At 41.5% G+C, this 23277-nt stretch overlaps 1 protein-coding gene and 1 pseudogene across 1 annotated transcript in view; one reads left to right on the forward strand and one right to left on the reverse strand.

The window, feature by feature from the left end:
* SUMO1 (small ubiquitin like modifier 1) overlaps window positions 1-874 on the reverse strand; it is a 26882-nt gene extending 26008 nt beyond the window's left edge. Inside the window, exon 1 of the mRNA XM_047720770.1 lies at window positions 717-874. Coding sequence (XP_047576726.1) covers window positions 717-728 — 12 coding nt within the window. The 5' untranslated portion in view covers window positions 729-874. The remainder of the gene's footprint in view (window positions 1-716) is intronic.
* A 1784-nt stretch (window positions 875-2658) lies between these two features.
* LOC125095507 (40S ribosomal protein SA-like) lies at window positions 2659-22714 on the forward strand (annotated as a pseudogene).
* Window positions 22715-23277: the final 563 nt, after the last annotated feature.

Below are 23277 nucleotides of genomic sequence, written 5' to 3' on the forward strand. Positions count from 1 at the left end.
GGTTATTCTGAGTGCTCTCTTACAACTGGAGAGTTGCTGAACCAATCCCGAGTAAGAAATGTTAAAGTACAAGAAAAGAGGCGACAGCTCTGCACCACCACACGGAAAGACTCAGCGGAGCAGCGGCGGCCCTGCCCTAGCTGCGATCCGAACAGAAAGCAGAGCGTTTTAGGTTCCCAGCAACACCAGACGTCTCCCGCCCCCATGTCCCCACTCCTGGACTATCTAAACACCGAAAACCAAAAAGTGGAGTCCACCCGTTTTTCAGGGCCAGAGAGTCTCCGGGCTGGGATCCTCTCCCGTTACATAACTGGGGCCTAGCGCCCTGCTTCTGCAGTCAGTCCCCAGGACAGAGAGACGGACGTGTTCCCCAGGGACCCTCTCAGGGAGGTGGAAGCTGGGCTCTGCACCTGGTCGACCCCGGAAAAAGAAGGGGGAACGACTCAAGCGAGGCCGCAATCAGAGACGCTGGGGCACAGGGGGTGATGAACAGGCCCGGAGAGGAGCAAGGCGGCTCCTGGAGGCCCGCCGCAGGCCCCGGCGTCTCCGACACTAGTCCACTCCCCTCCCTCTCCGGCCGAGTCCCCACCGGCCGCCCCCTCCCCCATTCCGCGCTCCCCTCCCCCGCGTCTCCATCCCCGGCCCCAGCCGAGAGGCAGGCGGACAAGCCGAGTAAGGCCTCGGCCACGGCCAAAGGACCGCTCCCAACCCAGTACCTGGTCAGACATGGTGACGGTGACTTCACCCAGGGTCTCCGCACTGCAGCGGCCTCGGGTAGGCAGAACCTCGCTCCGGGGTTTACAAATCCGTCTCTCTTCCCCACAGCACAACACCGCGGCTGGAGGGACTTCCGCCACGCCCTGCGTCACTTCCGCTCGCGTTGGGAGGAGGAATAGGGAAAAGAGGAAAGGAGAGGCGGGAAAACGGGTGGGGGAGCTGCCCCGGGGCAAGAGAGCCCAAGAGCTGCTTTATTGGTGGTCGCTCGCGTGAATGAACAACAGTCTTCTCAGCTCCTTTGAGGACTAGACCTTTCGCCTCCGCCCGGAGCCTGCCCTCCAGTGGAAAAGTTCCGGGTCTTAGTGTTTGGAAACAAACTAACAGCCACCCTCCTGCCCCTCTGACACCTAGCACGTTTTCGAAAGCTGAGCCAAGATGTTTCTATTGTCTCTTCCTGGCCTTGCTCGTAAACTTCCCCAAGGACATTAGACTGAATACCAGCGCTTTTTACCATACAGCTAACTTTTGATTAACCGGCCACCCTGCCTATCTCATAACCTCGATTTAAAAAAAAAAAAAAAAAAAAAGATCCCATTGGACACGATCTTGATGGCTACTGATGAGATTCTTGGGAAAGATTTAAACCAGTGAAGGAGGAAGAAGTAATTCTGACCTTGCTTTAAGTTAAAGAATGATCCTTGAATGACTTCTTTAAAATACAATGGCCCTGCTGGCAGAAGGGTAGGAGATAAGGATTTAGACAAATGAAATAGAATTGAGATTCTGGAAATAATAAGCCCTCACACACTGATTAATTTTTGACAAGAATATCAAGATAATTCAGTGGTGAAACTCACGAAAAATTAACTTTAATGGATCAAAGGCCTAAATGTAAGAGCCAAAACTACAAAACTCTTAGGAGATGGGGCACCTGGGTGACTCAGTTAAGCAAGGGACTCGATTTTGCTCAAGTTACGTTCTCAGGGTTGTGAGATCAAACCCCATCTTGGGCTCTGTGCTTAGCACAGTCTGCTTGAGATTCCCTCTCTCTCCCTCTCCTGCTCCCTCTGCCCTTCCCACCTGCACACTCTCCCTCTCTAAATAAGTTAATTAAATCTTAAAAAAAAAGAAAAAACTCAGGAGAAAACATAGGCATAAGTCTTCTTGGCCTTTGATTAGGCAATGGATTCTTAGATATGACACCAAAAACACAAGCAACCAAAGAAAAATAAATAAATTAAACTTCATCGAAATTAAAAACTTCTGTCTTTTGCGTTGAAAAAAAAATATAAAGAATGAAGAAAATATTCGCAAGTAATATATCTGCTAAGGATCTAATAGAATACACAAAGAACTATCACAATCCAGTCATAAAAAGATAAATAATACAATTTTTAAATGGACAAAAGATCTAAATAGACATTGCTCCTAAGAAAATGTGCAAATGGACAAATGGATAAGAAAAATGTTCACCATCATTAGCCATCAGAGAAATGCATATTAAAACTACAATGAGGGGTACCTGTGTGGCTCAGTCGAGTGAGCTTCCAACTCTTGATTTCGGCTCAAGTGGTGTTCACCAGGTCATGGGATGAAGCCCCATGTCCAGCTCCCCACTTAGCAGACAGTCTGCTTCTTTCCCTCCTCCCTTCCCCCAGCTGAACTGTGCACATGGATGCTGTTTCTCTCTCCATCTCTCTCTCTGAAGTGAATAAATTAAAACACACATTACACACAATGAGATATCATTTCATGCCCACTAAAATGTCTGTAACCAAAAAGACAGATGACAATAATTGTTGACAAAGATATGAAGAAATTGGAACTCGTATACTGCTAAGCGGAAACATGAGCTGCTTTGGACATTTCCATGCTACCCAGGGAGGAGTCCCTACAGTGTTATTTTGCATTCCCATCATAACTTAAACGGAAATTTTCACAATGTCCAGAGACATTGATGTCCTACAGATGAAGGAGGAGGATGTCCTCAAATTCTTTACAGCAGAAACCCACTTAGGGGGACGCCTGGGTGGCTCAGTTGGTTGGACGACTGCCTTCGGCTCAGGTCATGGTCCTGGAGTCCCGGGATCGAGTCCCGCATCGGGCTCCCAGCTCCATGGGGAGTCTGCTTCTCCCTCTGACCTTCTCCTCACTCATGCTCTCTCTCACTGTCTCTCTCTCAAATAAATAAAATCTTTTTAAAAAAAAAAGGAAAAAAAAGAAACCCACTTAGGTGGCACCAACCTTGACTTCCAAATGCAACAGAACATCAAAAAAGGAAAAATGATGGTATCTACATATACATCTGAAGAGAACCTGGGAGGAGCTTCTGCTGGCAGCTCTTGCCGTTGTTGCCATTGAAAAGTCAGCTGATGCCGGGGTCATCCATGAATACTGGCCAGTGAGCTGTGCTTAAGTTTGCTGCTGCTAATGGAACCACTCCTATAGCTGGAAGCTTCACTAACCAGATCCAGGCAGCCTTCTGGAAGCCGGGACTTCTGGTGGCTACTGATCCCAGGGCTGATCACCAGCCTCTCACAGAGGCATCTACTGTCCACCTGCCTGCCACCACTCTATGTCACACAGACTCTCCCCTGAGCTGTATGGACATTGCCATCCCTTGCAAAAGGGAGCTCATTCAGTCCGTCTAATGCAGTAGATACTGGCCTGGGAAGTTCTGCGCATGCGTGGCACCCTTTCCCATGAACACCCGTGGGAGTCTGTGCCTGGTCTCTACTTCTACAGAGATCCTGAAGAGATTGAAAAGGATGAGCGGGCCGCTGCTGAAACGACTATGACCAAGGAGGAATTTCAGGGTGAACGGACTGCTCCAGCTCCTAGATTCACTGCTACTCCGCCCGAGGCCGCAGACTGGTCTGAAAGCGAGCAGGGGCCCTCCGTGCCTAGTCAGCGGTTCCCTCCCGAGGACCGGAGCCCTCAGCCGGCCACCGAAGACTGGTCCGCAGCTCCCACGGCTCCGGCCACTGAATGGGTAGGAACAACCCTGAGTAGTCTTTTTTTTTTTTTTTAAGATTTTATTTATTTATTTGACAGACAGATCACAAGCAGGCAAAGAGGCGGGGAAGCAGGCTCCCTGCTGAGCAGAGAGCCCGATGGAGGGCTCCATGCAGGGCTCCATGCTGGGCTCGATCCCAGGACCCTGAGACCATGACCTGAGCCAAAGGCAGAGGCTTAACCCACTGAGCCATCCAGGCGCCCCACCACGAAGTGGTCTTAAGCTGCTCTTTCACAAAGGCAAACAAAAGGGATAAAAGGTTAACAGAAAATAAACAGATTCTAAAAGTTAAAAAAAAATAAAAGGCTTTGGAAAATATTCTGGCAGTTCCTCACATTGTTAAAGTAACCATGACCCAGCAATTCTGATAGATATACATCCAAGATAATGGATAAGATACATCCGTACAAAAACATGTACACAAATGTTCACAGCAGCATTATTCATGATAGCAAAAAAGTGGAAACAATCCAAATGCCAACTGACTTATGGATAAACAAAAGCAGAATACACATAAAATGGAATATTATTAGGCCATAACAATGAACTACTCATACAATGTGGAAGACCCTTGAAAATATTATGCTAAGTGAAGGGAAACTGCCACAAAGTATGGTTCTATTTATATGATATGTCCAAAATGGGCAAATCTACAGAGACAGGAAGTAGATTACAGGCACACCTCAGAAATATTGCAGGTTTTATTCCAGATCACTGCAATAAAGTGACTATCACAATAAAGCTAATCAAATAAAATCTTTAGTTTTCCACTGCATGTAAAAATTGTTTACACTACACTAGTAGTCTATTATGGGTGCAGTAGTATTGTATCTTAAAAACAATGTACATATCTTAATTTTAAAATATTTTATTACAGGGTGCCTGGGTGGCTCCAGTCGTTTAAGCACCTACCTTTGGCTCAGGTCATGATCCCAGAGTCCTGGGACTGAGTCCCCCATGGGGCTCCCTGCTCAGTGAGGAGTCTGCTTTTCCCTCTGCCTGCTGCCCTGCCTGCTTGTGTTCTCTCTCACTTTCTCTGACAAATAAATAAAATCTAAAAAAATAAAAATTTAAGGGGCTCCTGGGTGGCTCAGTCACTAAGTGTCTGCCTTCAGCTCAGGTCATGATCCCAGGGTCCTGAGATCCAGCCTGGCATCAGGCTCCCTACTCAGTGGGAAGCCTGCTTCTCCCTCTCCCACACCCCCTGCTTGTGTTCCCTCTCTCGCTGTCTCTCTCTCTGTGTCAAATAAATAAATAAAATCTTTAAAAAATAAATAAATAAGTTTTAAAATAAATAAATAAGAAACATTGATTCACTGAATTATGTAGACCTCCTAAATGTTGACACATTTCATTATAAAATATTTAATAATCATATTATCTTCACAGACTCATCATAAAACATCTTCAATAATATCCATTATTTTTAGACTCATCAGAAAAAAACTTTTATTCATCACTGTCAAATTCACAATGATGAATATGAGTTTTCCGAAATGGTAATTTTTGCATAAAACCTCAGATTTTGTCATTTACAACAAATACTGGCAGTTGTTTTCTTTGTTAGACTTATTTGTTCATTTTTTTTTTGAGAAAATATTTGCTACATGTCTAATGATCATTGGCCTGCCATTTGTTCTATCCCTTAAAAACAGTGCTCCTTTTCTTTAAAGTGGCTAAATCAGCTTGTAACTCAATCTTTTATGTACTTTTCCTGGAGATAGCCATCTTATGGAGAATAAATAGCTGAATTTCTTTTTTTTTTTTTAAAGATTTTATTTATTTATTTGACAGACAGAGATCACAAGTAGGCAGAGAGGCAGGCAGAGAGAGAGGAAGGGAAGCAGGCTCCCTGCTGAGCAGAGAGCCCGATGCGGGACTCAATCCCAGGACCCTGAGATCATGACCTGAGCCGAAGGCAGCGGCTTAACCCACTGAGCCACCAAGGCGCCCCTGAATTTCTTTATATAGAATATTTTTTAAATGTTATTCAAGCACTGACATTTAATAAAATTAGTGTTTTTGTATCCTACTGCTGCTATAACAAATTTCCACAAACTTCATGGCTTAAAAGAACACAGTTTATCATTTTACACTTATGGAAGTCAGAAGTCAAGGTGTTGCATTGCTATATTCCTTCTGGAGGCTTGAGGGGAGAATTCCTTTTATTACCTTTTTTAGCTTCTGGAGGCCACCTGCGTTTTTTGGTTTGTGGCCCCTTCCTTCATCTCCAGGGCCTGATGGATATTAGCAACTACCTTCTCACCCTACCCCCTTCCTTCTCCCTCTCCTCCTCACCTTCTGCTGTGGCCACATCTGCTTCTCTGACTCTGACCCTTCTGTCTCCCTTCTCTAAAAACCCTTGTGATGACACTGAACTATCTAGGTTATTCAGGATAACCACCTTATCTCAAGATCCTTAATCATACCTGCAAAATCTTATTTACCTATATGTAAGGAAACATATTCACATATTTCAGGGAGTAAGAAGTGGACATCTTGGGACACCTGGATGGCTCAGTCGGTTAAGCATCTGCCTTCAGCTCAGGTCATGATTCCAGGGTCCTGGGATGGAGTCCCACATCGGGCTCCTTGCTCAGCGTGGAGACTGCTTCTCCCTCTGCCTGCTGCTCCCTCTCTTGTGCTCTGTCTCCCTCTCTCTCTCCAATAAATAAATAAAACCTGTAAAAAAAAATCTTTTAATTACAAAAAGTAATATATCTTATTTTTCCCCTCTTCAAAAAAACCCAGTTCATCCCAAATTATATACGAAATCCATGGTCTAACCAATAGTGAGTTATTTCATTTCTTTTAAAGGTTTTGTTTACTTATTTGAGAGAAAGAGATAGAGAGCATGAGCCAGGTGGAAGGACAGAGGGAGAGGGAGAAGCAGACTCCCTGCTGAGCCTGTTGGGGTATTCAATCCAAGGAACCTGAGATCATGACCTGAGCCAAAGGTAGACACTTAACCAACTGAGCCACCCAAGCACCCTAGTGAATTATTTCAAAGACAGTAATCTGATTGTACATCTCTAACAGGATATAATCTAGGAACAAAATGTATAAACTTGCAATGAATTTAATATTAATAATAATATTAGTATTGTTATTCTGAAGCTATTATATATCAAGTATAGAACAAAGCATATAAATATTTTAAATCTATAGAATCAGTAGGATGATGCCCCCTTTTTATTCCTGATACTGCTTGTTTGTACCTTCTCTATTTTTTCTTGAACAGTCTTATAAGATGTGTATTAATTTTATTAGTCATTTAAAAAAACATTTTTGCTTTCTTAATTCTCTATATTGCAGGTTTATTGCTATTTTTTTCCGCTTTTACGCCATTTTTTCCTGATTTGTTTTTTGCTTTTAATTTGCTTTCTTTAGCTTTTTTTTTTTTAAGATTTTATTTATTTATTTGACAGAGATTACAAGTAGGCAGAGAGGCAGGCAGAGAGAGAGGAGGAAGCAGGCTCCCTGCCGAGCAGAGAGCCCGATATGAGGCTCGATCCCAGGACTCTGAGATCACGACCTCAGCCGAAGGCAGAGGCTTTAACCCACTGAGCCACCCAGGCGCCCCAGCTTTCTTTAGCTTTTTGAGATTAATACTGAGATCTGATTTTTAACCTTTTTTTCTAATAAATATATGTATTTTTATTTTGTATTATTTTTTTAAGTAGGCTCCATACCCTGAGTAGAGCTCAACACAGGGCCCAAGCTCATGACCCCGAGATCAAGACATGAACCAAAATCAAGAATCAGATGCTTAACTGACTTAGCCACCCAGACACCCCGAAATATATATGTTTTTAGAAGTAAATATGTTGGGAGGAGGAAAAAAAAAAATAAAGGTAAATATTTCACTCTAAACACAGCTTCAGCCTCATCCCACAAAGTTTGAAATATTATATTAATATTTTCATTATTAGTTAATTCAAGAAGGAGTCATCTTGAGATAAAGCAAAACTTATCACTTAAAAAACACAGTAGTAGGGGCGCCTGGGGGGCTCAATCATTAAGGGTCTGCCTTTAGCTCACGTCATGATCCCAGGGTCCTGGGACCGAGCCCTGCATCAGGCTCCTAGCTTGGCAAGGAGCCTGCTTCTCCCTCTCCCTCTCTCTCTGCTTATGTGCTCACTCTTGCTGTGTCTCTCTGTGTCAAATAAATAAATAAGATCTTTTTTTTTTAAATAAATAAGATCTTTAAAAAATTAAAATAAATAAATAAATAAAATGAGATGAATCTACCAACAGCATTTTTCACAGAAGTAGAACAAACAATCTTAAAATTTGTTTGGAACCACAAAACACCCTGAACAGCCAAAGCAATCTTGAAAAACAAAACTGGAGGTATCCCAGTTCCAGACATCAAGTTACATTACAAAGCTGTTGTAACCAAAACAGTATGGTACTAGTGCAAAAATAGAACATAAATCAATGGAACAGAACAGAAAATCTGTAAATAAACCCAAAATTATATGGTTAATTAATCTTCGACAAAGGAGGAGAAAGAATATATAATGGGGAAAAAAACAGTTCCTTCAAGAAATGGTGTTGGGAAAACTGGACAGCTACATGCAAAAGAATGAAACTGGACCACTTACTTACACTGTAACACAAAAGTAAATTAAAGATGGATTAAAGACCTAAATATGAGACCTGAAACCATAAAAATCTTAGAAAAGAGGGCCATTTGGGTGGCTCAGTCAGTTGAGCATCCAACTCTTGATTTTGGCTCAGGTCATGATCTCAGGGTCATGAGGTCAAGCCCCATGTCAGGCTCTGTGCTTAGCTGGGAGTTTGCTTGAGAGTCTCTCTCCCCCTCTCTCTCTGCACCCCACTCCAAACCAAATAAAAAAAAATTTTTTTACAAAAGCTTCTTGGGGCACCTGGCTGGCTCAATCAACAGAGTATGTGACTCTTAATCTTGGGACTTTACGTTTGAGCCCCACATTGGGTGTAGAAATCACTTTTAAAAAAATCTGCACAGCAAAGGAAACAATCAACAATACTAAAAGGCAACCTACCGAATAGGAGACGATATTTGCAAATGACATATCTGATATGGATATATCTGCCCATTTTTTAAATTATCTAGTTTTATTTTTATTTTTATTTTTTTTTAAGATTTTATTTATTTATTTGACAGAGAGAGACCACAAGCAGGCAGAGAGGCAGGCAGAGAGACAGGAGGAAGCAGGCTCCCTGCCGAGCAGAGAGCCCGATGCGGGACTCGATCCCAGGACTCCGAGATCATGACCTGAGCCGAAGGCAGCGGCTTAACCCACTGAGCCACCCAGGCGCCCCAAATTATCTAGTTTTAAAAGTGAGCTGTACTTAGTGGAGGCAGGAGGAATTATATGATTTATGTTTCTATGGGGAAAGAAAACTGCTGCTAAAGTACTACTATTACTGTTACTAACAACAGCAAACACCATTCGTAAGACACTTTCTTAAGCTGAATCAATTATTTTATTTAATATTCACAATGACCCTAAGAAATAAGTCTATAATAACACTGTTTGCAGATAAGCAAAATGGAGTATAGTTTAAGTAAGTAACTTGTCTAAGATCGCATAGACAAAAAGTTAAAATTTGAGATCGGGCAATCTGGCTCCAGGGTCCATTATCTTAACCCACTATGCCAAGTCATCTGAAATATAGTATAAGTAATTATATTTATATAATATACATATATTCATATCATTTATATTTATGCCATAAATAAGTTATTTTATATACTATAAGTAATTATATTTCTATACTATGAATAATTTCTGTATGTATCATATATAATACAAATATATAAATATCATATATAAATATGTTTTATATATAAGCATTTATTTATATATAATATACCTAATTTATATATATTGTATGAAGTAATATAACATATAAAATATGTATATTATATGTATAAAATCATATACATACAATGTATATTATAATCTTTTCTCTTTTTTCTTTTTCTTTTTTTAATGATTTTATGTATTATTTGACAGAGAGAGACACACAGTGAGATAGGGAACACAAGCAGGGGGAGTGGGAGAGGGAGACGCAAACTCCCCACAGAGCTGGGAGCCTGACACGGGGCTTGATCCCAGGACCCCAGGATCATGACCTGAGCTGAAGTCAGACGTTTAATGACTGAGCCACCCAGGCGCCCCCAGAGTTTACAATCTTGTACATCAAACTTTTGGGGTTTTTTAGCTTTTAATTTGGAAATAATTATAAATTCACAGGAAGTTGAAAAGACAGTATAGAGAGGTTCCATATACTCTTTATTCCCCTTCCCCAGTGGCTACATCTTATGTTACTACAGTAAGATTATCAAACCCAGGAGCTTAACATTGTTACAGTATATGTATATGGTGTGATGACATTTTATCACATATATAAATTCATGTAAAAACCACCCTGATGAAGACACAGACTATTTCATCACCACAAAGATCACCTTTATGCTCTTCCTTTATAGTAGTTGTCACCCCCACCCCATTTCTAACCCTTGTGAACCACTAATTTGTTTTCCATCTCTATATCTTTGTCATTTCAAGAATGTTATATAAATGGAATTATAAAGTATGTGATCACTTTTATCGGTTAGTTTCATGGAAAGTCCCCAGTTCTTGCTCCTTTCTTTTTTTTTTAATTTTTTAATTTAAATTCAATTAATTAACATTTTTTTTTAATTTATTTATTTGACAGAGAGAAATCACAAGTAAGCAGAGAGGCAGGCAGAGAGAGAGGAGGAAGCAGGCTCCCTGCTGAGCAGAAAGCCCGACGTGGGGCTCGAACCCAGGACCTGGGATCATGACCTGAGCTAAAGGCAGCGGCCTAACCCACTGAGCCACCCAGGCGCCCCCAATTAATTAACATTTAATGTATTATTTGTTTCGGAGTACAGGTCTGTGATTCATCAGTCTTATATAATAACCAGTGCTTGTTACAACACATATCCTCCCCGATATCCATCACCCAGTTACCCCATCACTCCACTCCCTCCCCATTAACATGTAATTTATATTTATAAATTCACATATATATTTATAACATAAATGTAATATATAAATATATGGGTTTTTTGTTTTGGAGGGTTTTTTTAATAGATTTTATTTATTTATTTATTTGAGAGAGAGAGAGAGAAAGTGCACAAACAGTGGAGAGGGGCAGAAGGAGAGGGAGAAGCAGACTCCCTGCTGAACAGGGAGCCTGCCACAGAGCTTGATCCCAGGATCCTGAGATCATGACCTGAGCCGAAGGCAGACACTCAACCGATTGAGCCACCCAGGTGTCCCAATATATGTTATATATATAAAAGCATATACATACAGAGTTTACAAACTTACACATCAAACTCTTAACAATTGTTATTTCTTTTTTTTAAAGATTTTATTTATTTATTTGACAGACAGAGATCACAAGTAGTCAGAGAGGCAGGCAGAGAGAGAGGAGGAAGCAGACTCCCCACAGAGCAGAGAGCTTAATGTGGGGCTTGATCCCAGGAACCCAGGATCATGACCTGAGCCAAAGGCAAGGCTTTAACCCTCTGAGCCACCCAGGTGCCCCCCCCTTTTTTTTTTTCAAGAGAGGAGGAACAGGGAGAGGAAGAGATAAGAGATGGAGAGGAACAGAGGAGAGAGAGAGAATGTTAAGCTGTTTGCACATCCAGCACTGAGCCCAATGTGAGGCTCGATTTCATAACCCTGAGATCATGACCTCAGCTATAATCAAGAGTCGGACACTGAACCAACTGAGTGAGCCACCCAGGTGCCCCAACAATGCTTACTTCTTGAGGAGGCATTACAGGGACTTCTAAATTCTAAGTTATTTTGGGGAGGTGCTAACATTTAGATTGTTTTCCCATGAATATACTACTTTTGTAGACAAATAACAACTTAGTTCCTGCCATGAGCCAAGCACTGATCTAAGTACGGGGAAAACTGTATTTTAGTAATAAGGTAACTAGCTACGAACAAATAACTCAAAGATTTCAATATCTTAACAAAATTAGGCTTTATTTTTTATTCACCTCACAGCCCCAATTGGGTGTTTAGAAGGCACTCTTTCTTATTTTGATTCAAGGATTATGTCTCCTATCAACTTATCATGGGACCATCTTCTCAGGCAAGTATACGCAAACATTTTCTATAAAAAGACAAATAGTAAATATTTTAGGTTTTGTGGGACAAACTGTCACCATTCTGCCATTGTGGCATGAAAGCAGCCATAGATAATAAACAAATAATTGGGCATCACTGTGTTCCAATAAACCTTTATTTACAAAATATGTAGTGGGCTGGATTTCACCCACGGATGACAGTTTACCAGTCCTCATTCCAGGGTCTTCTCAGAGTTCTGGATTGGATCCTCTCTGCATTCAAGAGGTCAGGGGAAATAATAAGGCAGGCTAGAAAGGGAACTCGACTTGACCCATATCCCTTTGGCCAGAATCCAGACACATAGCCCCAAGCAAATGAGCCTGGGATATGATATTTTCTTGTGACTCAACAAAAGGAAAAGAGACTGGTGACCAGCTAGTGAACCTGCAGCAGAGTCAGCTCTTTTTGTCACCAAATATCCTGTTTACTCTTTTTCCTTTGTATAGATAATACTTTCCATCTCCAAAGAGGACAGCCCAAAGTTCCACCCAGTAAATACATTCAGTTCAAAGTCCAGGTTCTCCAGGTAATGTCCAGTTTTCTCCATCAGGCTCGGATATGGCTCTTCACAGTCTGGTGACCTATGAACTAAAAAGACAAATAATCTGGGGCACCTGGGTGGCTCAGTGGGTTAAAGCCTCTGCCTTTGGCTCCGGTCATGATCCCAGGGTCCTGGGATGGAGCCCCTCATCGGGCTCTCTGCTCAGCAGGGAGCCTGCTTCTCCCCCACCCTGCCTGGCTCTCTGCCTACTTGTGATCTCTGTTTGTCAAATAAATAACTAAAATCATAAAAAAATTAAAAAGACAAATAATCTGCCCAAACACAGCCACACCCATTGGTAATGCAATAAAGACAGGAAAACCGAAAAACATACTCATTCAGAAGAAGGAAGAATTGAACACAGAGCACTCACTGGGTCACAGCAATTCTGAAATCCCATTGGGTGAATATGGTAAAGGTCTCTTTCTCTGGGGCTGGGTCCACACCTCTGATGGTTCTGCTACCTCACAACAACCTGCTACCCCATAGGCATGTCCTCACTCCACTCAAGCTCTAATATCCTCTACTGGGCAACCATGGACACGAATGTCTTCCTCCCCCTCCAAGTTCTGACACCCGTTGCTAGGCCTCCCCTCCACAGGACACCCTTTTTAACCCAGGCAGGCTCTGACCCTCTCTCCAGATGATACCATACTGACACTTAGTTTCCCAGCTTCATCTAATGACTTTAGATAGATAGAATAGTTTAGTAAGAGAAAGAGAGAAAAAAGAAGGAAGAGAAAATAAAAGGGAAAAAGAACAAGGAAAGGCTCAAAGCCCTTTTTTAAAAATAAAGGGGTTTTTTTGTTTTGTTTTGATTTGTTTTGTTTTGTTTTAAGAGAGAGAACATGCACGGAGGGGAGGGCAGAGGTAGAGGGAGAGAATCTTAAGCAGGCCCCACACCCATGCCCAGCATGGAGCCAGACACAGGGCTCAATCTCACAACCCTGAGATCAAGACCTGAGCCAAAGTCCAGAGTCAGACACTTAACTGACTGAGCCAGCCAGGTTCCCCAGCTCAAAGCCTTTCTTAACTAATTTCTTATTATTGAGGTGTAGCAGCAGTCAGAATTTTTACCTGCAAGGTTCCAAATTTTAGATTTTATTTCCTTCTATTTCTTTTTACAAATCCATGAGGGAATTCTTTCCTGATCTCATCTCTTTCTTTTAATATCTTAGACACAGTGTTAAAAATATCCTCTATTAAGTTTCTATTTTCTATTCCCCCAGGACTCAGTAGACACATAGTCTGCTGCTCAAGTAATCTCAGGCAACAATTTTGCCAAACGTTTTGCCACTGCATCTCATGAATAACCTTCTTTCCATGGACAGATTTTAGATGCACCGCAGCCCATAACCCAGTTACTGTGTAGATGCCGCATTGGTTTGTTGGTCTGTTTGTTCTTATAGTTGTATCCTACTGTAAGGAGTGAACAAAACACATAAAGCCTCTACTCTTACTGAGCTTACATTCTGGAGTATTCCTCTAACTTGTCAGCTGATTTTATTTTAGGAAGGGCATGATTGTTTTAAATTGTGCTTGGGATTTGTTTTCATCAGGTACAGTAAAACATGGAGACACAGCAACTGTCATAAAGGAAGAAGTGTTTTTATACTCATGGATCCCTAGAAGCAGGGGGCACACAGCACATCACAGAAGACCAAACAGCAACCACCATGAGGCAGACAAGAGGGGGCTGGGAGGAGGGAAGGCAAAAGCTTTTCTTTTGGTTTTCTCAGGAAGGAACAGGTGAGGCAGGGTAAGCAAGCTGAGCAGTTTAGGATTGGATCGTTTGACTTCTGTGAGCTCTCCGCAATAGGTGTGGTCCCCAGATGCCCAGTACCTGGCCCTGGAGTGATTTAGGGCAGAAGGTTAGGGTCCTGAACTGCAGGAACCTGACCAAAGGAGGTGTGGACTCAGGATTCATTGGTTTGCATATCAAAGACCTTTTCCCAGGTAAGTCCTTGACGATCTCCAGGAATTTGCTAACTCTGGAAGGGGCATTCCTTGCTGGGTCCTTAAGGTCCCAAGACGTCAAAGCATCATAAAATATAAAACATTTTAAAAGGTGAGGGACACTGGGGGCCCCAGCTGGCTCAGTTGGTAGAACCTACAACTCTTTGATCTTAGTACTGTGAACCCAAACTCCACATTGGGTATAGAGATTTCTTTAAAAAAATTTTTTTTAATCTTAAAAAGAATTTAAGGGGCACCTGGGTGGCTCAATTGTTAAGCCTCTGCCTTCCGCTCAGGTCATGATCCCAGGGTCCTGGGATCGAGCCCCACATGGGCTCCCCGCCCAGCAGGAGGCCTGCGTCTCCCTCTCCCACTCCCCCCGCTTGTTTCCTCTCTCGCTGTGTTTCTCTCTGTCAAATAAATAAATAAAATCCTTCTTAAAAATTTTAAATGTGAGGAATACTGATCTCTCTGACTAGAAGATAATCCTATGTTCCCTTCGCTTGGATCAGTCCCGTCCACTTAGCAGCACTCAAATGATACCTCCTTCAGCCACATTTTCTCATCCCCAAATATACATCATCCGTATTCAAAAAGCATCAAGATTTTGCACACTTCCTTCCTCTCTCTCATCTTCTCTCTCTCCTGAGTTTCTCTTAAGGCAACCCCAGACATGTCATTTCATCCATACATACTTCAGAGTGCATTCCTTTAAAAAAATGGCTGTTTTCTTAAATTACCATATTATTTAGAAATAAAATCACTCTTCTCTTTTAAAAGAGTAATTAGTATTTTGAGTTATGGTGCTTCTCTGTGGTAGCCAGAATAACCCCCACCCACACCCCCAAAATGTCCATTTTTAGTCTCTAGAACCCATGGACATGTTACCATGCATGGCAAAAGGGACTTTGCAGATGCAATTAAGACTCTTGAGATGGTAGAGTTATCCTGAATTATTCAGATGGGCCAAATATTATACAAGAGTCCTTAGAATTAAAAGAGGAAGGCAAGATAGCCAGAGTCGAGAAAGAGATGGGACAGCTGAAGCAGGGCCATGAATGTGAGAAACCTTCAGAAGTTGGAAAAGGCAAAGAAACAGATTCTCCCCTGGAGCCTCCAAGCTCTAGCTGTCCTAATGACGCACTGATTTTAGCCCAGTGAGGCCAATTTTTCTTTTCTTTCTTTTTTTTTTTTTTTTAACTTATTTGACAGAGAGAGACACAGCGAAAGAGGGAACACAAGCCGGGGGTGGGGGGAGGGAGAAGCAGGCTTTCTGCTGAGCAGGGAGCCCGATGTAGGGCTTGATTCCAGGACCCTGGGATCATGACTTGAGCCGAAGGCAGACACTTAACGCCTGAGCCACCCAGGCACCCCAAGCCCATTTTTTACCTACAACTATAAAATAACAAAATCTGTGCTGTTTTAAGCCACTAACTTTGTGGTAATTTGCTACAACAACACTAGCAGACTAATGCACTTTGTATGTGAATATGAATGTATTCTAGCTGACTTAACAGTACACTATTACTGAAACATACATCTATCGATAACTGATAACATCTTTAAAGAGGATTTTTTTTTTAAGATTTTATCTATTTATTTGACAGAGAGATCACAAGCAGGCAGAGAGGCAGGCAGAGAGAGAGGAGGAAGCAGGCTCCCTGCTGAGCAGAGAGCCCGATTCGGGGCTCGATCCCAGGACTCTGAGATCATGACCTGAGCCGAAGGCAGCGGCTTAACCCACTGAGCCACCCAGGCGCCCCATAACTGATAACATCTTGATTATATATAGTTACTTTATAGAAATTGAGCTTTCTTTTTCTTTTAAGATTTTTATTTTTAAGTAATCGCTACACCCAACATGGGGCTTAAACTTACAACCCCAAGATGAAGGGTTACATATTCTACCAACTGAGCCACCCAGGAGCTCTGAACTTTTCTTTTATTGAGCAGTTCTTTGTAATTTTGAGCTTGAGAAACAAGAGAACTTTCATAGTTGTGCTGAAATAATTAAGTATCTGGAGAATGCCAAAGATATTTAATTATGATTAGCATCATCCCCTTTAACCAGGTGAAAGTAAACTTCTTTGTGGTTCATCCATTGCTACCTAGGAAACTCCAAATAAAGTTTAAGTGTAACTGTTTTACTATTTTGAATTTGAGGTTTGAGTGTAAGAACAATATTTTAAAATCTTATTTTTAATTTAATTTTAAAATTTTTCATTTTTTAAAGATTTATCAGAGAAGACAAGATATGAACATAAGTCATATAAGCATTAATATTTATAAGCCAATCAAAATAAGAGTTCTGTTAAACTTTAGATAAGTGGGGACACCTGGGTGGTTCAGTGGGTTAAGCCTCTGCCTTCTGCTCAGGTCATGATCTAGGGGTCCTGGGATGGAGCCGTGAGACAGGCTCCCTCCTTGCTAGGGAGCCTGCTTCTCCTTCTGCCTGTTGCTCCCCTCCTTGTGCGTGCTTGCTCACTCTCTCTCTCTCTCTCTGGCAAATCAATAAATACAATCTTTTTTAAAAACTTTAGATAAGTTATAATCTAATTTATATATATTTTTTTGGAAATGGGCAAAAGTCTACTGCATGTTTACTCAGAAAATATTTCACACAATAGAAGAATCTTATGTAAATCTTGGGCAAGCTAGGAATTTCGGAAGAATTTTATAACGGGATTTCTCCCTGTGTCATTATGCATTGTGTTTTGTAATACTTTTAAGTCAGGCTATGGACCAAACTAGGGGCATAACTTTAAGATTTATTAATATCTTGTCCATACATAAAGCTTTGCTCCAACTTGGCTTCGTTCATTTGTATATTTCCATAAGGCTTTCCTATTTCCCTTTGAAAAAGGGAGAGAGAAAAAGTCATGCTTCTAGAACCCTTTAGATTTCTTGAGAGATCATGAAGCTCCAGACAAGTCAGAAACATCAAGTCCTTCTCTAGATTTCCATTCTATCACGCATTCAGACTCATTCATGTAGCTGTTATATAAACCAAATGAATCACTTTTGTTTAAGATTTTATTTATTTACTTGAGTGAAAGAGAGAACATGAGCAGGGGAAGGACAGTGGGAGAGGGACAAGCAGTCTCCCTATTGAGCAGGGAGCCTGACATGGGGCTCTATCCCAGGACCCTGAGATCATGACTTGAACTGACATCAGATGCTTAACTAGCTTAGCCACCCAGGTGCCCCTCAAATGAATCATTTTAAAGTTCTCTTGTCTCTTCTCTAAATCTATATGCCTGGAGTTAACCAAACTGCAAAGGTTACAGCCAACTGTCATGTTTAGGGAGCACACAGTCCTCCACAAGATTGTTCTTACTCTGACACTAAATGCAAATTTTAAGGGGTTCCCCAAATCACCTTGAGGCTTGATAGTGTACTTGAATGACCCAAGGAATTTACTGAAAGCTGTTGTACTCATGGTTACAATTTTTTAAAAGATTTTATTTATTTATTTGACAGACAGAAATCACAAGTAGGCAGAGAGGCAGGCAGAGAGAGAGGGAGGAAGCAGGCTCCCTGCTGAGCAGAGAGCCTGATGTGGGGCTCGATCCTAGGACTCTGAGATCATGACCTGAGCTGAATGCAGAGGCTTTAACCCACTGAGACACCCAGGCACCCCCCATGGTTACAATTTTTCTAAAAGATTTTATTTATTTGAGAGAGAGAGAGACAGAGATAGTGACAGAGAGCACAAGTGGGGAGGAAAGGGAGAAGCAGGCTTCTCGCCAAGCAGAGAGTCCGATGCAGGGCCCAATTCCAGGACCCTGAGATCATGACCTGAGCCGAAGGCAGACATTCAACCGACTGAGCCACCCAGGCGCCCCCATGGTTATAATTTTTTGCTTTTAATTAATATCCACACCCAAAGTGGGGCTCAAACTGCCAACCCTTGAGACCAAGAATTCCAATTCCACTGACTGAGTCAGCCAGGGGATCCTCATGGTTACTATTTATTATGAGGAAATGATAAATATCAAAATCAGCCAATGAAAGAAGCACAATAAGGCAAAATCTAGGAGAACTCCAAACACAAAATTTCCAACGTCCTCTCCCATCGAGTTAGTATGTTGTTACTGTCTCAGCGTTTGTGTTTGACAATATTCGTGGACTTCCACCAACCAAGGAAGCTCCCTTGACCTTCCAGGTCCAGAGTTTTTATTAAGGCTTCATTACATAGGCATGACTGATTGATTGATTGTCCACTGGGTTGAACTCAGTCTCCAGCTTAGTCACATGGTTGGTCACATGACCAACCCCGACCCTAAACAAAGACACTTCTTTCAAACAGAGATTACCTCCCAGAAGCCAAGAGCACAGGCCAGACCTCTCTTTGAGAAAAGTCAAATTACTTCCCACAGATCTTTGAAAAGAATTTCAGTTTTTTTCTTTCATTGCATTTATTTTCTTCCCTTCGATGGTAATCCTTCTGATTGCATACAAATGACAGATTTTTATGATCAATTAGTTTTCAATAGTTTTCAGAGAGAGGTGGGTAGTCACAGATACAGAAATATAAATGAGCCTGGGTGGCTCAGTGGGTTAAAGCCTCTGCCTTTGGCTTAGGTCATGATCCCAGGGTCGAGCCCTGAATCGGTCTCTCTGCTCAGCAGGGAGCCTGCTTCCTCCCCTCTCTCTCTGCCTGCCTCTCTGCCCATTTGTGATCTGTCTGTCGAGTAAATAAATAAAATCTTAAAAAAAAAAAAGAAATATAAATGAACCATTATAAAGGCTCCCGACTTTTCTCTTTCAGTGAAGGAAAATATTTTCTTCATTTATGCACAAACAGAAAACTAGTAGCCACAGTTTTCCAATTCAAGGGCTGAAAGGAAACACAGCATATAAAATTCACCAGCTGGTTATGGCTGTTCCAGATGTCAAAGAGTTGTTTTCTATTCACAGACACATAGAATGTTTTTAAGCTCATAATGACTCACAGAACAAACAAAAAGACAAACCAACAAATAACCAAAAAATTTAAAAAAATTTTAAAAAGACAGTTACTCATGTATATTAACTGTATTCAATTAAAAAAAAAAAAAAAAAAAGACAGACTTTCTGACTTCTGCTACCCAACCATGACCAGACTCCCTGTGTCTGTCTGCCATCTGGCCTAGAACAAATGGTTATATCGTAAACAAACAAATAAATAAGTGCCAGATTCCATGTTTCTGCCACCAGCAATTGTACACAAATCAAAACCAGAGCTACATCCAGACCTGGTCATAAACTAGAAACAGAATCAAACAGAAAAAGAATTTGAGCGAAGTGCTATTGCCACAGGAGAGTGAACTCAGAAGCTAAGAAGATTACATCCAGGTAAAAATAGCCCACATGGTACCCTTCTCTGGCACTGCAGTCAGTCGAGATCTGATAGCTAAACTCTACCTGGCTTCCCAGTGGAATTGGTAGCACTGCTGAGGAAGTCTAAAAGAGAAAGTCATTTAGGAAAAAATTTACTTGCCAAGGAAGTTATTAAAGGGGCTACTATTTAAAACACTTGCTCATCACAAACCAAAACGAAACAAAAGAACCAAACATGTATTAAAAGGAAAATACTCATTTAATTTGGTTACCAAGGTTATTTAATAAAGAAAAAAAAACAGCAGTTTTTTCACATGAATATCTCATCTATCGAGCTTTTCCCTGTCTGCAGGTATTAACATAGCAAAAGGGAGGGATGGAGTTGTTTTTGTTTGAGAGTATAATTTACATTCAATTGCAAGATTTCATTTAACTAGGGATCTACAACTAAAATCTGGTTGTGTTCTGTTTTGTGTTTGTTTTCTTGGGGGACAAGTGGCGTGTGTGTGTATTTATTTCCTATCTGTAGGATGCGATATGCATGTTTACTCTTTTTTTAAATATTTTATTTATTTATTTGACAGACAGAGATCACAAGTAGGTAGAGAGGCAGGCAGAGGGGGGGGAAGCAGGCTCCCTGCTGAGCAGAGACCCCCCCCCAATGTGGGGGTCCCATCCCAGAACCCTGGGATCATGACCTGAGCCGAAGGTAGAGGCTTAATCCACTGAGCCACCCAAGCACCCCTGCATGTTTACTCTTAGTGGAAAGAAAGCATGTCAATTTTGTTCCACATTTTTTAGTTTCCTTCTTGATCTCTCCCTCCTCTGGTCTATTTGAATTACAGTCTTTTTTTTTTTTAAAGATTTTATTTATTTATTAGACAGAGAGAGAGAGAGAGAGACAGACAGAGTGAAAGAGAACACAAGCAGGGGGACTGGGAGAGGAAGAAGCAGGCTTCCAGCTGAGCAGAGAGCTCTAAGCGGGGCTGGATCCCAGGACACTGGGAAGGTAGTTGCTTAACGACTGAGCCACCCAGGCGCCCCTGAATTACAGTCTTAATTTAATTTAATTTAATTACATGGTAATCGTTGTCATTTACTGAGCACTTAAATAAGGTCAACAAAGATATTATCTTGCTTAGTAGTCACAATAACTCTGTGAGGTAGATGTTACTCCTATTTTACACACAAGAAAAGTACCAAGAAGTTAAATCATTTACCCAGGGACCTAAAGATCTGTTAAGTAGTAAGAGGTGAAGCCGAGATTTGGACTCTGGCTTACTTTTGCTGTGTTGTAATTGTGTTGTACTAGTCTGCTTTCCCCACAAATCAGCAGCAACTTGAGGGCAGGGATTATGTATTCCGTATCTTTGACCAGAACAAAGTATAGGGTCTAGAATGTAGTAGATATATAAGTGAATGAGCTATCCTTTTTTTTTTTTTTTTTTTTTTTTTTTTTGAGAGAGAGAGGGAACATGAGCAGGGGGAGGGGCAGAGGAAAAGGGAGAAGCAGACTCTCTGCTCAGCCAGGAGCTCAATGGGGGCTCAAAGGCAGATGCTTAGCCAAGTGAGCCACCAAGGCATCCCATGAATGAGTTACCTTTCAGTATTTTAGAATTTTTAAACATGCATAGGTCTTATTTTTGGAAAAGCTACTTTGAGCTCATTGTGGGCAAAGAATGTTGAAGTTAGACTTGAGGTACTAATGTCAAAGATTAGAGGCCAGCTAACAGTCTGTTCAGGCCCATATCAGGATGTCGTTCAGGGTCTGGACCTTAGCCTTATAAGTAGGAAACTCAATTTTGACCAGGAATCCAGAGTTGATTTGTTTAAAGAGGATTGTTCATTTTGTCCAAGTTCACAAGAAAATGAGGAAAGAGGGGCGCCTGTGTGGCTCAGTGGGTTGAGCCTCTGCCTTTGGCTCAGGTCATGATGTCAGGGTCCTAGGATGGAGCCCCGCATCAGGCTCTTGGCTCAGTGGGGAGACTGCTCCCCCAACCCCTGCCTGCCTCTCTGCCTACCTGTGATCTCTGTCAAATAAATAAATAAAATCGTTAAAGAAAGAAAAAAGAAAATGATGAAAGAGTGTAATGGTAATTAACTGGTCAGAGATGAGACTTTTTTGGGCTGTTCAGAGTTAGGTGACACAGCTTCCCAGAACACAGGTCACTTCTGTGTTCTCTAGGTAGGCTACCCTCTCTGAAGGCTATCCAAACTGTTATGTCTCATTGTTCTGGAAATCTTTTTTTTTTTTTTAATTCAGGAAACTTTTTAACTAAAATAGTCAGGAACTCAATTGAAACATGCTCTTACATAGGATCTATAGTACATAGGGCAAATAAGGGAAAGTCGTTAATATTTTCATTTAGGGGGCGCCTGCCTGGCTCAGCCCATAGAGCGTGTGACTCCTAATCTCAGGGTTGTGAGTTTGAGCCCCACTTTTGGTGTAGAGATTACTTAAAAATAAATTCTTTTAAAAAAAAGAAAAGATTTTCCTTCAAGTACTGATCTGAAGAGGGTTTCTGAGGAAACACTCAGAAAATGCCAGGCTGGAGAGATGACAACAGGCTCATGAAAGGAAATCATCCTGAATCTCGTTGCATGAGCCAGATTGAGCAGGAAAGAAGGCATGGCTGTTAGAACGGGTGGCCTGAGACTTGAGCCTGTTTCCAACCCATGTCCTAAATGCCTCTTTCTCCTCCAAGTACCCATGGTCTCTTAAATGAGAGGACTTTGGCAAAACAAAAAATATGTCTCACAAAAGAACAGGTGAAGAAGCACCAAGCTGCTTCCCTGCTACTTGGAGAGGAACAAGAACCCTTGAAGGTGGTGTCGTACAGAAAATGGGCCATGGTGTGGGCAGCACCTGTGTTCAGTGATGTGGCAGCTGTCACCAGAAAGACAGCGCTACTAGCAGACAGCAGAGCACAGGCAGCAGCTCAACAATTCTATGACAGAAACAATCTCTACGGCCTAGCCTCTGGGGATTCCTAAAGGAAACCATGAAGGAGGTTGCGTCATCATGGGTTCTTAACTTCTTTGAAAAGGCAAGTGAGGGTAATAATTAGAGTACTTGTTGCCTAAGTTTGTTGTGAGAATTACATCATAAGACGAGCATTGAAAACAAATACTAATTGTTACATTGATAAACATGTTAATTCATTCATTTTAAATGGGGTCATTTATTAGTCAGTACTGTCTTACTGGTCATATTGGTCATACTGTTCTGAGAACATACCAAGCACACTCTTGCTTGGGTGTCTTTAAATAAACTGTTCTCTTTGCCTGAAATAATTTTCCTCCAGATATTGTGAGAGCTGTCTCCCTAAAGTCATTTATTCAAATGTCAACCCAATGAGGCATTTCCTGGCCATCCAGGAATATCTTATTCCCCTATCCTGCTTTCTTTTTCTCTGTAGCACCTAGTATTCTCTAATATACTAGATATTTATTTATTTAGTTTCCCCTCACTAGAATATAAGTTCCATGAAGTGTGGAGATTTTTCCATGTTTTGTTCACTCTTATGTCCTTAGTGCCTGTAAGAATGTTTGACAGA

The sequence above is a fragment of the Lutra lutra genome, chromosome 3, assembly GCF_902655055.1.
Source record: "Lutra lutra chromosome 3, mLutLut1.2, whole genome shotgun sequence".
Taxonomy (NCBI): Eukaryota; Metazoa; Chordata; class Mammalia; order Carnivora; family Mustelidae; genus Lutra; species Lutra lutra.